At 42.0% G+C, this 17,632-nt stretch overlaps 1 protein-coding gene across 13 annotated transcripts in view; it reads right to left on the bottom strand.

The window, feature by feature from the left end:
- Positions 1 to 16,480, bottom strand: part of LOC149315753 (receptor-type tyrosine-protein phosphatase T) — an 849,328-nt gene extending 832,848 nt beyond the window's left edge. For all 13 annotated transcript variants that reach the window (XM_089514002.1, XM_089514000.1, XM_089514008.1 and 10 more), the window contains exon 1: positions 16,071 to 16,480. In XM_089514002.1, coding sequence (XP_089370128.1) covers positions 16,071 to 16,143 — 73 coding nt within the window. In that variant the 5' untranslated portion in view covers positions 16,144 to 16,480. The remainder of the gene's footprint in view (positions 1 to 16,070) is intronic.
- Positions 16,481 to 17,632: the final 1,152 nt, after the last annotated feature.

Below are 17,632 nucleotides of genomic sequence, written 5' to 3'. Positions count from 1 at the left end.
AAACTTCAATATTTGCTTCCCCAGAAAGGGTTTAAACCATCAGTGGAAACAATTTATAAAACATTATTGGAATTAGAGGCATGCTTTCATATAATCAATTTTTGGATTGACTATCAAGCTGACAGAAGATTTGTGTGATGGTGGGGGGGGGGTGTTTTTGATTTTTTGCCAGTAGCCCATATATATATATATATATATATATATATATATATATATTCATTCTCCCCTGGAAACGAGGGGACATAAAGGCAGACAAACTTACTGTTGCAGTGTCAAATTCTATGTACTGATGATCCATGGGTGCCAGGCATGGACATCAGATTTTAGTTCAGTTGATGCAACCAAATTAATGATGCACAGAGACCAGTGAAAAAAAGCAACAGAATCTGGGACACCAAAGATTAATAAATGCATCGTGTCATAAGCTTTCCTGGGCCAAAGCCCACTACATAAACATCTCTTGCTTTGGTACATGAAAGTGTACACCCCAATAAGTATATGGCGAGAATGAAACAATACGTGTATGGCAAAAATGAAGGTAAGAAGGCTGCATCTGCACTGCATTAATAATCCAGTTTGACACCTTTTTAACTGCTATTGCTCATTCCTATGGAATTCTGGCAACTGTAGTCTGTTGTGGCACCAGAGTTCCCAGAATTCCATAGCAGTAAGCCATGGCAGTTAAAGTGATGTCAAACTGGATTATTTCTGCAGTGCAGATGCAGCGTATATGTTAGCCTTTATGTTGCCACTAATTTCATTGCAGCCATATTTGGAATATGATTCTGTTTAATGACCTCCATTTTAATGAAGTTATTGTTAAGTAACCATTATGTGCACCTTACATTGAAACTGAGAGCATTTAATTTAGCATCTTACAGTTCAAAAAGCACAAAAAGGTCATCACATTTCCTCAAATTTTCCACACAGATTGAACATGGTGTGTCAATTTGTTATCTTCCATCACATGCCTGGCTCTTTTATGACAATTTCTTAAGGCATATGTTTGCTCTTCTAGTACAGTGCCAGTATAGTTTAGCACCTTACCATATTTCTGGCCTTTACTTTGACCAAGCCTTTAGAGTAAGAATTAAATTTCTGATTCTAGCAGAATATTATGTAAAACAGTTATTTCATGTGGGATCTCAGCATTTTCACATTCAGCAAGATCTCCCTACCATTGTACTTTCTTTCACATTTATAATAGATTTGTTCACATGAAAATCATTGGATATATGGATGTTAAGGGAGTATCATCCCAAGACACAGTGCTGTTTGATGCAAAAGCCAAGACAGCACATACACAAATGTTTAAATACATGCACATGAACAGACACACCTCAAAGTCCATGTACAGAAGCAACCCAGAATGGCCACTAACTTGTACATCAACAGTGATTATAAGACAGGATTCTGAACTCCACCAGAAGATAGCATGTTAGGTCTGAGGGCATGGTATAGACTTCATGGAACAAGAGCTGTGTCATCCAAAATCTTACTGCTACCCATTTTACTTTTCCTGGCATCAACTACCTTTTCCCAAGAGCAGAGCCAGTACAGGTTGACTAGAGGGGTGTGATCCTTCTAAGCCTGCATGTTATCTAAACACATAAGATGGATAGATCCAAGTTATTCCTCACAACTGGGTGCCCTTGAAATTGAAAATGGTGAAATGTCCACTCTGGAAGACATTTTTTGTCATATAACATGTCTTCACCCTCTCCAGTTCATGGTGTCTGAAAGGGACTGGATGTACTATGCAGTCCTGAGGGCTGTAGATACTTTTGATATAATATGCGTATTAGAAGTATAAATATAAGTATAAATCAGATTGCCTGATTTCAGTTTAATTCAGCAGCAATCCTGCATAGCTCAGTGTAGCATAATAGTACCACATGCAGAACTACTTCTATACTGAGCCATTTACCAGTCCCCAGACTTACTGTAGATAGACCTACTAAACCCACCTCATTTCATGGTCATTCCATGCCTAGTGGAGAGCAGGGCCAAACTGCTCTCACTGTAAACAAGTTCCTTCTAATATTAAAGCAAAATATATTCTCCTGTTAATTCAAACCATTAGACCTGTACCTGTCCTTTTGGGAAGCAGAGAACATATCTGAACCCTCTTCCCTCTGACAGACCTTGACGTATTTAAAGAGTATAGACATGGCATACCTAAGACTTCTCTTCACCAAGCTGAACAAGCCCAGTTTCTTCAACCTTGTTGCCTGTCTCTGAACCTGCCCCAAAGGGGCGGTCTGTAAACCGCCAAAGTTGGAAAAGATATGGGAGGTTCTGCTGGCTTATTAAAATAAATCTCATCTGATCAATAACCATATCCAAAAATGCCCATTATATAGAAAATTATTCCTTGTTCTTCCTTATTTATTACATTCTGATAGTATTCCTACCAGTCATCTTCTGTGTAATAGACGTTTTTTGATTTTTTGATTCTAGATCTCAAGTCACTTCACTGACTATTCACCTGACAATTCAGTAAAACAAATTCTACCATTCTGATGCAATTCAAGGCAACAACAAGCAAAGAAGATCAGTATTAATGCAACAAGTCTATATAATTTGTAAGAAGAAAAAATACAAAGACATTTTACTTCAAATCTATGTCAGCACGGTTGCACTTGTCCACAGAAAACCAAAGCTGGCATTCTGCATAAAGCTCTGCCAATATACTGATACAAATGGAGAAGGTGATGGTGGTGTGGCAGATAGTTTCTCATTGATTCGAGGACATTCTAGGAATGTTCAGGTGGTTGTTCCAGTTGTGGAATGAGATGGAAAGAAGTGCTAATGTGCTGCTGTGACTGGTTAAAGAATACTAACCACCCCCTATTGTGTTGTATACTTTCAAGTTATTTCCAACTTATGGTGAAGCTATCATGGGGTTTTCTTGGCAAGATTTGTTCAGAGGGGATTTGCCATTTCCTTCCACTGAAGCTGACACAATGTGACATGCCCAAGATAAATCAATGGGTTTCAATGAATGAATGGTGATTCAAACTATGCTGTTGTTGTTATTGCTGCTGTTGTCAGCGCAACTGCTGGCGTCCAACAACCCTTGTCAGCAACTCAAACGAGTCCTGGGGTTAAATCAGACCCTTGGAGCAGAGCTGGCAAATTTCCAGAAGCCAAAGCGTGGCTCCCAGAGTCCAATTGGGATGACAGCAACTGGATGTCTTCCAGGAACTGCAGCAATGCAGGAACCTCCAGGGACACACAGCAAACCGATGCTGTAGCTTCTTCTGATATACCACCAGAGAAACAAAAGTCCCTAAAGTGCTTTTTATTAACAGTGCTATAATACAAAACCAGATCTCTAAAACTCCAAACCATACCAATCCAACTCCTACTTCAAACCCACACACTATCCCTTGCAACCCCTGGGTTTTTATAAACTCCAGACCATGTGGTCTCCCAAACCCAGTGAGTTCAGGTGTGCAGCCATGTCATGTGTCTCCTCTGCAATCCAGACACATGTTTCATCATCCATGGCTACATGCACTTGGACATTGAAGTGTCCTTGGCCCAATGAGCATCAGCTGTGGATGATCAGCCTTGCCACTGTGCTGAATGCTCATGGCCAAACACACGCACACACACACATCAAGCATTTCTCTGTGTGCTGTGTTTTAACCCTTCAAATCCTGACAGTTGTTGATGTTGATAACAGCCCTAAAGTTGACCAAGAGTCATGATAACCCTGTGGATGAGACATCTACAAGACCCCCTGTCCTCAACTGCTCTGCCCAGGTCCTGCAGGCTCAGGCCCGTAACCTCCTTGACTGAGTCTATCCATCTGGCATGTGGTCTCCCTCACTTTCTACTTCTTTACATCTTTCCTAACAGTATTACCTTTTCTATTGATTTGTGCCTTTTCATAATGTGGCCAAAGTATGACAGCCTCAATTTGGTCAGCCTGGCTTCCAGGAAGAATTTGGGCTTGATAAGTTCTAGGACCAATTTGTTGTCTTCTTAGCCATCTATGGTGCTTTATAGAGTGCCCAAAAAGGGCGCTCTGCTGGCACCCATGTTTGCTACGCGAGGGAGCCACAGGGGACAAACCGCACAACTCCCCCGCACAGCAAAAAGAACCCACAAAAAGTGGGTTCTTCTTCCGGCGCAGTTGTGATGCCGCAAGGTGCCAATGGCGCACTTGTGGCGTCACAACTGCGCCACAATGTGTGGACGCTAAGCGTCCATCATGTCAAAATGGCAGCGCCCATGTGTATAGGGCGCTGCCATTTTTATGTCCCCAGTATGTACTAGGGGTGAGGCCTGATTGGATGCTGCGTCCTTGGCCAACCCCTAGTACGTACTGGGGGCGGAGCAAAGGCCCGTCTGTAATGGGCCTATGTTATCTTCAGCACTCTTCTTCAGCACCATGTCTCAAATGAACTGATTTTCCTTTTATCAGGTTTCTTCATATTATGGTCTCCCAGAAACCCAGTCTGATTCTCAAACCACTACACCATGCTGAAACACCTCCTTATAGAAGTCTTTAAATAGTACAACTACCAGAATAGGCACTAGCATAACACCCAAGGATGATTACAGTCTAAGATTCAGCCTAAGCTTTGCTTTTATTGTGTAATGATAGATAATAAGTAAGTACTGGCATACTTTACAATATAGCAAAGGGATACATTGTATATCAATTAAGTCATCACAAGCTCTTTCCTGATATATCATTTAATGCACCAGGCTCTGGTTCTTAGCATTTCTGGCATTTCAGAATTACTGCATAATGAGATTATATGCACTTATCTGCTATTAGAAAGGGAAAAACAGAAGCCCTGATTAAAAGATGGATGTGATATGCTTAGTTTAGATTAGACATAACAATTTTCTTTCCCCCATAAAATAAGTATGATCATGCTCGGTTTAATAGCAGCAGGAGGAGCTTACACAATAATAGGGCCAGGCAACTGAGCTCTGAGTCATGAGAAAGTAATTGTTTATATGCAGAATTTTATTCATTAGTAAGAGTGCCACTGTATTTTAATGGACATGACCTTCCTATAATGGTAAAGCAAAGCCCATATGAAAGAGAATGGCTGCCCAAAGGAAAAGGCAGAAACGTTATTGAAATGGGCAGTGGAGGAGGGTGAAAAAGTATAGGGTGCTAAATGAGGCCACATGATGAGACGTGGAAGTTTATTAAAAGATTCTAAGAAAAGGAAAGTGTGTATAATAGGACTGCACAATGCAAAGAGCCAGACAAGCCCATTGCTGGGGGAAAAATCCAACATGCAATTTAATCAGTAGTATATATTAATATCCAATTATTATAGTAGTATCATAAGCCTCTCAAGGAAGTTTAACATAACTTATTCATAGAATATTCTTATCTTCAAGGGCTGGAGATCAGAGAGCCACATAGTTTCCCTTCCTGTTTGCCCTGTTGGTAGTATAGCAATGCTGTAGAAATCCCATCATATCTTTAAATTCAGCACAGATACCAGGCAGGCTTGGCTTCCCTCAACTTCCCCAGGTCCAATACCTGCCTCTCCTTGTTGCACCTACTGAAATTAGGATGGTCCCAGATATGTTGCAAGCTGGTAAGGGAGGAGGATGAACAAAGGGACCAAGGGAAACCTGCCAGAAGCCTGTTTAAATCCTGATCATTTGTACAAGGCAGCATTATCAACCTCTGGTGCAGCCACAAACAGTTCAGTTTGGAGAACAACATGCATCTGACCTAAACAGAAGTATGCTCTACACAAGGGGTGAGTATTGGTGTCCATTCAGATGTTGTTAGACTTCACTTTACCCAAATCCCCAGTTAACTACACTGGCTAGGGCTGGTGCAAGCTACTTTCCAAATGCATCTGGAATTGCCTATCCCTTCCCTTCAGCCTTGTTCATATGTGCACTCATTTCACTGAACCCTTTCACTGAGGTAAGGTACATTTCCTTTTCCTATCCTAATCTTCTTCAGCAAGCTCCTCAGTTTCAGGGTCACCTGCCCAAAGTCCTTCATGGACCCTATTTTGAAGTACCAAGGCAGGCCTGCCCTCTCCATCAATCCCATCCACCCACTGGGACTTGTAGTTTTACGCTATATAATTCAACCAAGCCACAAGTGAAAGCCCTGTACCTGCCTTCTCTTACCCTATGGCCATGAAAGGGGCAGCTTAAGGGAGACCTGAAGCTAAGCTGACCTGCTCTTGTTCTCAGAGGCTGCAGGCAAAAGGTACCACTTCCTCACCAGCTAACCTGGGATGGGAGGAGGAGAATTATCTGCACTACAAGGTTATTATTTGGTTATTTAAACATTTTCCCTGATGTACGGAACCTGTTCAGAGACAAGTGTTTCTCAAAAGGCTGAAAGAACATCTTCAAGGCACATTCACCAGATGGGAATTCTGAGTTATCAAGTGGATACATCCCAGCAGTTGCAACAATATCTGAAGCACTTACTCCTCCTTAGAGCATTTTTAATGGGCAAAAATGATATGTGCAGTATACACGTAATTCAAGCAGTTACTAAATGTGACAAGCATGGTGTAAATTTCAAAGCATAAGGTTTGGCAATGCTACTTATAGCTGAGGGATTATGATAAGATACATCATTTCTCATTCCATTTAGTGTTCTGTGCATTTCTCCCCAGGCTCTTGAAAAATCTTTGGGAGTATCATTTACAACTTTACTGGAATGGTTCAACCTATTTAGACAAATATTGCCAATCCTAATTATTACAGAACACAATTTCTTTCGAATCAGTGTAGAATTGTGGAGGTATTCCCTTTTGGATTTTCTTCAGTATTCTCAGGTGTTTACAGTTTTGTTCATGTAAGTAATTTTCAGAAAGTATCAGGGAAGTTAAGCATCCCTAGTCATGCATCATAGCCCCCATCTAGATTGGGGCTACTAATGCCTTGCTGGGTGTAAAAAACAAAGTGATCCTGAACTTCTTGGTACATATAAAATGCACTATGCAGTTCAGCCCCCAGGTGGACAGCTAAGTAAAACATTTAGAAAGGAAAATATAAACATCCTGTTTCTTCCACTTACTGAAAGAGATTTCAAAGCAACAAATGCTCAGATCAGTTTATCTGGTTTAGTCTATTAGTAACAAAAGGTGTGAGTACACATCATTAATAATAGCTGGAAAAAGAAATAGCCTTTGCCCCAATCCCTGCTCTGTAAGATCCACAAAAGCCTCACCTACATTTTTGGCAGTAGTTTCCATGGTAACTAATAGGAATCTCTCTTTTTTTAAAAGAATATTTCAGTATTCTGTAGTAATTGTCTAACACACACCATTCTGTAAAAATAATAATAAAGGATGACATGCAGTAGAGGTCCTACAACTAAACAGCAACCAGAAGAGATGACTGGAGCTAGGCAGGGACAAGGCTAAGCATTTGCAAAAGAAAATATCTCTGGACATACTTTAGGTCTTTGTCTTTTAATGTAAAAAGCCATTCCTTCAAATTGTAGAAAAGAAATAATTTTCCCAACGACCTTTTGAGCATTAATTGCACTTTCATTTTTTTAAATGAGGTACCGTAGTCAAAAAGGAAATCAGAAAATAGTTAAGAAGGAAGGAAAACAACACTGAGGTTCACAGTTAAGATTTCCCATCCCAAGTGAGCATCATCCTACCCCTGCTCTGTTATCTACAGCGTGTCATCCTCTAATTAAAAGTAACTGTCTAAACCTTACATCAAATAGTCATACTGGTAGGGATGTAATTCTTCACTAAGTTTCTTCTCAAATGTAGTGATCAATAACATCACTACTTTCTTCTCATTGTAAGAAAGTCTCCTAAAGCAATACAGTTTTCAAAAGCTATTTGCAATCTGGCACTATTCTGTGCAAACTTTGCTTGTGAATATTTTGCAACAGCATTTTCTATATGGAATTTTTTTTAGGTAGAATAAATCCTCAAGTACAACATTTTCTGCATGGAAAATAATTTTTCTATTAATTCCTGGGCAGAAAATTCTGTTTTCTATATGGAAAATAATTTTTTTTCTATGCAAATGTGAATTTTACAGAATACATCCCCGATTACAGCATTTTCTGCACAGAAAACAACCTTTTCAATAAACGAATTGGTATTTCATCACTGAAATATTATCTTCAACACAGAAAATAATGATTTTTGTACAAAAAATGCTTTGTTCCACAAAAAACACCCATGTATGAATTTTTAGCAGAATAAATCGTGAACTGTGAGGATTTTCATGAGAGTTTCTTAACACCCAAAAGCCATGTTTGTCATCCATTTGCTGAATACTTTTAAATATTTTTTCCATTCTTGTGTAAGATGAGTTACATAGAGCAGCTTTCATTTGGCTTGCAGAAGTTTGTTTTACACCCTGCCAGTATCATAAAGGCGGTCAGCTACCACTTTAACTAACTGCGCCTTGAACTTCTCCCTATTACTCTCACCTCTACCAACATTCAGTACCCCTTTTCACCATCAAGCAAGATTTCAAACACTCAGAAATGGTATCTCTGATACAACCATTTCTAAAATAAAAGAAAGGACACAAAAAGAACAATGGTTCAGGCAACATAATCCTTAAAACACACAAGCCCTCCAATTATTTTCCAAGTGCTATGGTATACACAGGTATTTCATTTAATTTAGGTCTCCCAAAGAACAATTTGTATGTAGGGATGTAAATATTTGCTTCTTTTATACATGCACATAAGAATAATGAATTTAATTGTTTTCCACACAAAGTGAGATAAAGGTTTTCCACATTATTTAGCAGGGGTCATTTTTTGCAAGGTTCCTTTTGCAGGACATTTTATAAAAATGTTTTGTTCTCAATGAAAATGAGAAAAAAATGTGACTTTTGTGCAAAATAGGGTAGCTTTGTGGGAGAGGAATTTATGTTCGGTACAAAAATCATAGTGTTTTGTATACAAATATATATAACCAAACACAGGTGAGTAACAATTTAATTCCTAACTACAAATTCTTAAAAAAACCAAAAAACACCCAGGGGTAGCCATGTTGGCAATGTAGCAAATTACAACATCCAAAATCCTCAAAACAATGGTCCAAAACAATACAGTCTGAGACCACTTTAACTGCTCTGGCTCAATGCTAGGGAATTCTGGGAACTGTAGTTTTGTGAGACATTTAGCCTTCTCTGTCAGAGAGCTCTGGTGCCACAATAAGCTACAATTCCCAGGATTCCCTAGCACTGATCCAGGGCAGTTAAAGTGCTCTTAAACTGAATTATTTCTGCAATGTGTTTTGGATCAATGATACCTTTATTGGACCAACTGAAATGCACAAAATAGATGTTGCAAGGTTTCAAGGCTCCACTGGCTTCTTCATCAGGCAAGGATGTTAAAAATAATTTCGTTTATATGGATTTTAACACCTTTGCCTGATGGAGAAGACAGCGGAGCTTCGAAAGCTTGCAACATATATTTTATGCATTTCAAATAAACCAATGCTTTTTTGAAAATGAATGTTTCACCAAAATTTCATGGTGGCTGACTATATCAGGAATGAGGAAAAACTGTGTCTCCTTTACATTCTTTTTCATAATCATGTTGAAAACATGATCAGAGATAAACAATACTGATCTTTCCCTCTAATTAACAGTATAATTTGTGTATGCCAGTCAAAACAATATTTGTATCAGTTGTTTAAATTAACCTGTAGCACCTACTGAGAAGCAAGCATTATGATTAGTTAAGAGGTGTTTAAACACAAGCACATGCCTGCACACAAGCAGACACATGTCCACCAGCAGCATCTCCTCAGAATTCCACACAGAATGCTTCCACTAGTGGAAAATGGTGGCAGGTGCCAATTCCTCTCTTTCCACAGCCCCTCCAACCACCTCTCTCACTATTTTGGACTGTCTGGAGAAGCTTTTAGGTGGAAGGGAGGTCCCAGTGTGCTGTAAAAAGAGGGAAAACTTACAAAATTGGCATTTTCTTCTACTTTGTCTGCAGAAATGCTCCACTTGATGCCTGTGCAGGCAGAAGTTCTTCCATGTATAGGAGATAAAAGCTGTATCCAACTCAGTTGTTTCATTTCCTGGAAATCTCAGTTCTAATACTTCATAAACCCATTTTAACAGATTAATGAGGTAGTGTGGTATGACTGCTGCATTTTTATTTTCAGCACTTCAAAAAAACAAAGTAACCACACAACCACAGAATAAATTTGAAGAGCTAAAGGTTCAAAATGATGAAATACCCTTTATTAATGTGTGAGCAGGGAGAGAATATAGACACTTTACAACAAGTATATATACATAATAAGAAATGGCAACATAATTGCTGTAAGGAAACGGAAACAGTGGGTGAATACAAAGGACTGTTTACTGTGTGGTGTTCAATACTATGAACTATGTCATCACTTGCAGCATCCTGACAAGTGGTCAGATGTAGTTCACTCTGGCCCTTATATCTTATTAGGTGTTGATGTGTGGTTACCATGTGGTTAAATGTTAATTGTGATGCATCTTCATCTGGTAAATGGTCATCTGTTTTCACCCATTATGTAAGTGCTAAGTCAGAGATTTTCGAACTTCATTACAGGGGTTGCATAACACTGGAACATGCAAAGGGTTCTACTTCTTTCTGAGTGCACAACTTAATTATATAATGCCTGCTTTATGTAATCTATGGGCATAAGGTGCAATAAAAACTATTGGCATAAGTAGCTTTAGGTGTAAAACAATGACATTTGAGATTTTTAGGCATACAATTTCCACAAGCCCTAGACAGAACAGAGCTATTATGGTAAATGCATAATCATCTGCCTAATCAATGCATGTAATTCCATGCTGGGTCAGAATGGTCTAGTGACTAGCTCATTCTAGTCTGATCTGACTGGCTTTCCTTATGTAAGTTCATCAGGGTTCCTTAATGAGAGATATATTATGGAGCTGAAGCAACATTCTGATGTAGTGTTTCTGGGATATTATTTTCAGATCACACTTTTGCACTAGACAAGCCTGAGAATTCAAAGCAGAACATAGACAAGCCATGGGAGACAAGTAGGGCAAAAAAGAAGTGACAGGATAGCTCTCTTTAAATATCTAAAGAGATGTCATATTGTACTTGGAGTAAACTTGTGTTCTGATGCTCCAGAGACTAGAACTATAAACAAATGGATGAAAATTACAAGGAAAGAAATTCCAGCTAAACATTGTGAAAAACCTCTTTAGTGCAAGAGCTGTTTGACAGTGGAATGGGCTGCTGCCTCAGTGGGTGGTGGAATCTCCTTCTTTGGAGGTCTTTAAACAGAGGCTGGATGGGCTTCTTTCAGGAGTGATGTAGTTGCACATTTCTGCATGGCAGAAGTTGGACTAAATGATCCCAATTCTACATTTCTTTGAAAATCCTAAAAGGCTCTTTGAAAAATGCTATCAGAAGCTAAGTACATATTAAAACTGTTGTGACTACAAGCCATATGTTAAGAGGATTTTTAAAATCAATCCTAGGTAGAGGAGAGCCATTTCCATTAGGACAGCAACATTTTGAGGGAGGTTTAGCCATTTCCTCCCCAGCACCATTCCAGGTGAATCCTGTCCCATGGTCAAGCTGCAACTAGTCACAGGGGGAAAAAAGCTGTAACTCCTATTGATATGTCTACTACTAATTTTGCAGAGAGACAATAAACCTGTCATCCTTGTGCACTTGTGTCCCAATGAAATTTGATCCTGGGATTAAATGTTTTAAATTCCCTAATGTAGCTGCAAACCACAAAATTAACCTAACATGTAATTAGCCCCTCAGAGCTAATCCAACTGCACCGGCAGTTACAAAAGTCTGTTTCTTTCCTCCATCCTATAAACTTCTGCTGTTCTTGGCTACCTGAAAACTGGTTCCAGGGGTTTCCAACCCTCTGGAGATGGTTTTGGAGGTTTCTGGGAGGCTGCAAGGGGAAAGGGGGGGTTCATCCCCACCCATTTCTGCTAGGTTTTGCTCTTGCATCACCAGAAGTCCACCACTTGATTCTGGCCCCTCTACTAATAGCTGCAATTAAGTGCTAGACCACTGAGGTCAACAGGGGTGTTCTTCACTAGTTTCACTAGAAATAAGCAATGTTTACTTCCTTGCTGTTTATATATCCCCTCCCCAATAAACCAGGGTCATGAATAGCTTGCAATGATTAAACAATTTTAAAATATTTCAAAACCATCTGTTTCCAGCAGAGAGAAAAATGTAAAACCAAATGCATGGCATTGCTAAAAATATACAACCTGCAAGCAGTTGGATAGAAGTATAGATTTTAAGATCACACCTTTTAAGAGCTAAGGAGAATATATCTACCATCACCTGATGCCGAAAAGACCACAAAGACAATTCCAGGTGAGTGTCTTTAGGGAAGCTATTCTGTAGCCAAATGCCACTACAAGGCCCTTTCCCCATTGGCCACCCATTTTGTTTCACTTGATGAGGGCACTCAGAGTAAACCCTTTAAAAGATCCCTCATACACCACTTTTTTTTAATGGGGAAAAGATGCAAGCAACACTCCCCCCCCCCCCAGCTTTGATGAATACTATGCATTTCTTGTTTTTCAAATCAACAACAACAGAAATGAAATTGCCAGCTTCACAAAATGCTGGAAGTTTTGACAAAAGATTACCAAGGAAATACATAAAAGCACCGACAACACAGTTCATTGACAATGTCCTGGACAAAAAGCTGCAAATGCATTCTCATAGTTATGAAGGCAGCACCATCTGATGGAGAACTGGGGAAGTGCATTGGCTGCAACAGATGGAAGCTTTCATGTGATTCAGCATGAAAATCCATCAGAGAGGTGCAGAATTCTTGAAGATTTTTTTTCCTATCTTTGCTTTCATTATCTGAGTATTAGCTGTGCAAATTGGTTACAGGGCATTAAGTCTTCAGTGGTTAAGGGTAATCTCAAAAATGAAAGACATAACATTTGCTGTAGCCTCATTTATGGAAAAGGCTCACCCACCAAGTCATGTTTATTTCTATAAATGAGCCTCTTTTATCTTCTTCTCTTTTTTTAACAACAAGGCTGTAGGAGGGGATAAAAGGTGATGTCCTCCATCAGAGAGAGCAAACACTGACTTTTTTTCCTTCGCAAACAATGATAATGGAAGCTTCTGACCTGTTCACTAACCCTTGCTGCCCAATCTATTTTCATTTTTGTAATTGCTTTTGTCCAAGCTCTCCTACCTCTGGCTTTCTTGCTCCATAGCTTCCTCTTCTTCCTCATAAAGTGTCCATACTTATTTTGACCCTAATCATTAAAAATATGGTTGTATTGCCTGAGGATGGACTATGAAGCATACTCCCTTACCCTTTCTTTAAGAATGCTGCTTCCCATCCAGCTAGGAGTTCAATCCCTGGCATGTCCTGTAAGACAGCTAGAACCTTAACATGAAATATTCATATATGATGTAATTTCTATCCATTCCTGTGCAACCCTGTGCATAATAACTATGCTCACAACTATGGTCATAGTGAGACTCTGCCACCTGCAACCTTATGCCAGTGTCTAAGTTGGGAAGCAAGTTCCATCAAAATTTAAACAGTGTCAACATAAAGTTTAGGACTTATGCAACCATCCTAAACACATCATTGTTATGAGAGAGCAAATCTGCTGAACATTAGTGGGAGAGAGTCCTAATTAAGATGTTTACGATCAGGCTCTCACAGTCAGAGTAACTTGCCTTGGAATTTACAAACTGCAGAAACCCTTTGTTCAGAACAGTAACAGAAAAGAGCAAATATAATATTTTAGGGTACAATCCTACATTTGGTTATGTAGAAGCAAGTATTATTGAACTCAGCTGGACTTACATCAGATAGACAAGCCTAGCAGAGTGGACAAGGTTCAAATCCTGGCTCGCCCATAGAAACCCACTGGGTGAATTCAGGCAAGTCACACTCTCTCAGCCTCAGAGAATGGCAATGGCAAAACCCCTCTGGAGGAACTTACCAAGAAAACCCATGTATCCCTATAAGTTGGAAAGAACTTGAAGGCTCACATCAAGAGCAGTTGAACACAGCAGTGCCTGCAGCTTCATAAAATACCCACAGCAAGTGAGCAGAATTAGCAAATAGATACTTCTTAAAGGTTTTTAAAAATGACACCTAAGAACATATGCAATTCCCTTCCATTCAAGACTGGATGTAGCATTCCTCAGTTACTTTAAACCGCATGCTGCACATATATCACTCTGTACTGTACAGAGCTTAAGAAGGTCACTTCCACGCTCATAATTTCTGCATAAACTTTCCTTGAAAGCCTCTCCTGACATGCAAACATTCATTTCAGGTTTCTGATTTCCTTGTTTGCTAGGTTCCCCAATACAGCTATATTTAGGAAACCAGACAAGAAATTTCTTTGATCATTCAGCATTGTCTTCCCCAAAGGAGGGGAAACCCCCTTTCTTAAAGTTTGATCAAACTTGAAGGTTTGGATGACAAAGCAAAACTGAGGCAACATGGACATTTTAAAAATGAATCTTCAAAGTCTACGCTAACATGACTCTTTTATTCATTTCAACCCAAATAGGATTTTGAAACAGCCTTGCGTGTGCAAACACTGGTCCAGAGCAAGGTCACAAAAGCAGAGCAAGGCTCCCAAATATTTGATGGAGACAGGTGTCAGAAGCACACTTAATTGGAAGGAAATTCCTATTGACGATTAAAGGCTCTGTGTGCTTCAACACACACAGCCTTCTAGGAAAAGATGCTGGCAAGTGTGAAAGCACCACAACACATTCCCAACCACCTAAAGTTATGCCAACTTTTTCCAGATGCCAAGGTCTGCTGTGAAATGGGGACGGGGTGAAGAGAGAGGTAGCCTGGCGAACTTTTAAATATGTTCTCCAAGTTGTGATTAAAGGCAGAGAAGGACTCCCCCATGACGATCTCACACATTTTTCGAATACTTGGCACTCTTCCTCTTCCTTTGATGGAGAGCAACTGTTTACTATAAAAAGGTCCCTAGTGTCTTAACTCCAAAAGAAAGAAGGCATGCCTTCAAGATCACACAAGGCACCAAAGAAGCCTCCAAAGGACACATCGTCAAAGATGCCAAGAAAAGCAAGCAAGCCACTCCCAGCTGCATTCATACTGGAGAAATAACCCGGTTTGGCACCGCTTTAACTCTTTTTCTGGCTCTAAAGCTATGGAATTCTGGGAGTTGGAGTATCTTGTGGGCCCACAACAACCTCCAGCTCCCAGAATTCCATAGCTTTAGAGCCAGGATGCTGAAAAAGTGGTGCCAAACCGGGTTATTTCTCCAGTGTGAATGCAGATGGAAGTTCCATTTCTGAGACTCGAGACTCGTCTGGGTTTGTTTTCAGCTGGATATTGAGGCAAGGAGAGCAGCCTCTCTGCAATATCCGGATCCACACTCTTTCAGACAAAAGGCTGAAAGCTGATGATCGGACACTTCCCTATAGAGGAAGAAACCCCTGTGATCCCCAGTGAATCTTATTCTCGAGTAGACCTGTCTCCTTTACGAGGCTACTCAGAAGTAATTCCCCGAGTTCAACAGAAGCAACCCCACGGAGTTCAGGCTTTACACGACTACTCAGGAGTAACCCCACTGAGGTCCAAGAGGACTTACTCCCCGGTAAATGCGTGGGACATAGTCTTAATTAAGACTAAGCGGCATTTTCATTGCAGGCGCCAGTTCCTTTTTAAGATCCAGAAGGAAACGCAAGATAAAAGTCACATCTATATATATAGATAGATAGAGGCATATACTAGATAGGAAGCATATACTGCCTTCTGCTCAGGTTCCTTGAGCTTGGCGGTCACAAACCTCAGGACCCTTACAGCCAACAACCCACAAAGCAAGCGACCTCCGAACCATTAAGAAACCTTAAAAAGAGGAAACTGAAAATGAGAAGGGGTGGCTTTTGGAGGGAGAAAATAGAAAAGGGGGACCGAGGCCACCCGTCCTTTTTTTCCAAGCGGAGGTTGAGTTCAAAAGCCACAAAGGACCGATCTCGGTTTATTTCACTGAAAGAGAGAGAGGGAGAGAGAGAGAGAGGAGGAGGAGGAGGAGGCTTTTTCTGGAGGGACAGAGCCTCCTGCCGACGGGGAGCCCTTCCTTACCTGCGAAGCCCTGCGCCCCGGCGCTTTGCAACAGCTGCAAAAGGGTGGCCAGCAGCGTGGCAACCCTAGGCATGCTTTTGGGTCCAAAGGGAGCTCACATCTCCGTCTTCCCAGGGTGGCGGCGCTGAGGGAGGTGGCGGTGATGGTCGCGGAGGAGCCCTGTCTGGTGGCGCCTGCCCACCGTCCCTGGCATGGCGAGAGTGGGGCGCTCAGCCCGCTTGCTTCCCTTGCTGCTCTGAGGAAAGAAGGCGAGCGGCAGCGGAGTGAGAGGAGAGCAGGAGGAACAGGAGGACACACGGAGAGGGAGAAAGAGAGAGCGATTCCCCCCGAGTCCTAACGCTTGCCTCTTCTCCCTCTCTCTCTCTTTCCTTTGCTGCCTTCTGCAGAAGGGGACCTCCTCCCTGCCTCGGACTGCCTTCAGCCGCTGACGGCCTCCATTGGAGCCGGGTTTGGAAGGAGGGCGTCAAAGCCAAGAAGAGGAGGAGGAGGCAGAGGAGGCAGAGGAGAGGGGCGGGACGGCGCTCCGTCAGTCTGCTGCCGCTTGGCCAGGCCCCCTGAGGAAACCCCCCGCGGGTCAAGGGAGGGAGGGGCCTCTTGTAGGTGCGCTCCTTCTCCCTCTCCGCCTGAAAGGCCACCCGCCGAAGGAGACGGAGGAGCAGCGCCCTCTTTTTAAGGGTGCGCTTCCAATACTCTCCGCTTCCAAGGACAGAGAGAACCCTTCTTTTCCCGCTCCGCTCCAAGGATGGAGCAGCCCCCGAAGGCTCCCTGGCGAGCGAAGGAAGGAGAGAGGCTTCTGGAGGCGCTTCTTGGTTCCCTTTCCCTTCAAGGGGGGGGGGGGGGAGGCTGCCCAACAAAGGAGGGGGAGGAGCAGGCGTTGTGGGGGCGCTTTTCCCCTCTCTGCTTGGCCCCCAAAAACTGCCGACCGAAGGAAATGGAGGAGCAACCCTCGCTTGTGGGGGGCGTTTCTTTTCCTCTCTGCTGCTTCCAAGAAGGCAGCTCCCCCAAAGGTAGAAGGAAATGGAGGAGCACCTCTTTGTGGGGGAGCTTCTTTGCCTCTGCTTTAAGGGGAGCCACCCGCCGAAGGAGAGGGACCAGCGCCCTGTTTGTGGGGGCGCTTTTCCCCCTCTTCTCTTCGGTGGGACCCCCAAACAGTTACTCTCTGAAAGAGATGGAGAAGCACCTCGTTTATGGGTGAGCTTCCCCCCCCCCTCTTTGTTTCGGAGGGAACCCCCAAAGCTACTTTTTGAAAGAGATAAAGAAGCACCCCGTTTAAGAGTGAGCTCTGTTTCGGGGGCCAACTCCGCAAAAGCTATCCGCCGAAGGAGAGGGACAGTATCCGTTTGTGGCGCGCTTTTATTCCGCTTCAAGGGAGGAGGGAGGAGGATAGCGAAAGCGTCCCGCCAAAAGAGAGGGAGGAGGAGTTGTGGCATCAAGGCGAGAAACCAAACGGGGAAGAACCGAGCGCGGCTTCTCCTCAGACAGCGCCGGAGAGAGAAAGAAGCCCCTTTCAGCAGAGGGCGAAGACCCGAAAGTTTCCCTTTCCCCCCTTTTTCCTCATGAGG

The sequence above is a fragment of the Sceloporus occidentalis genome, unplaced genomic scaffold (assembly GCF_023333645.1).
Source record: "Sceloporus occidentalis isolate IW3139 unplaced genomic scaffold, rSceOcc1.0.p SCAF_3, whole genome shotgun sequence".
Taxonomy (NCBI): Eukaryota; Metazoa; Chordata; class Lepidosauria; order Squamata; family Phrynosomatidae; genus Sceloporus; species Sceloporus occidentalis.
This window is presented reverse-complemented; position numbering and strand designations above follow the sequence as displayed.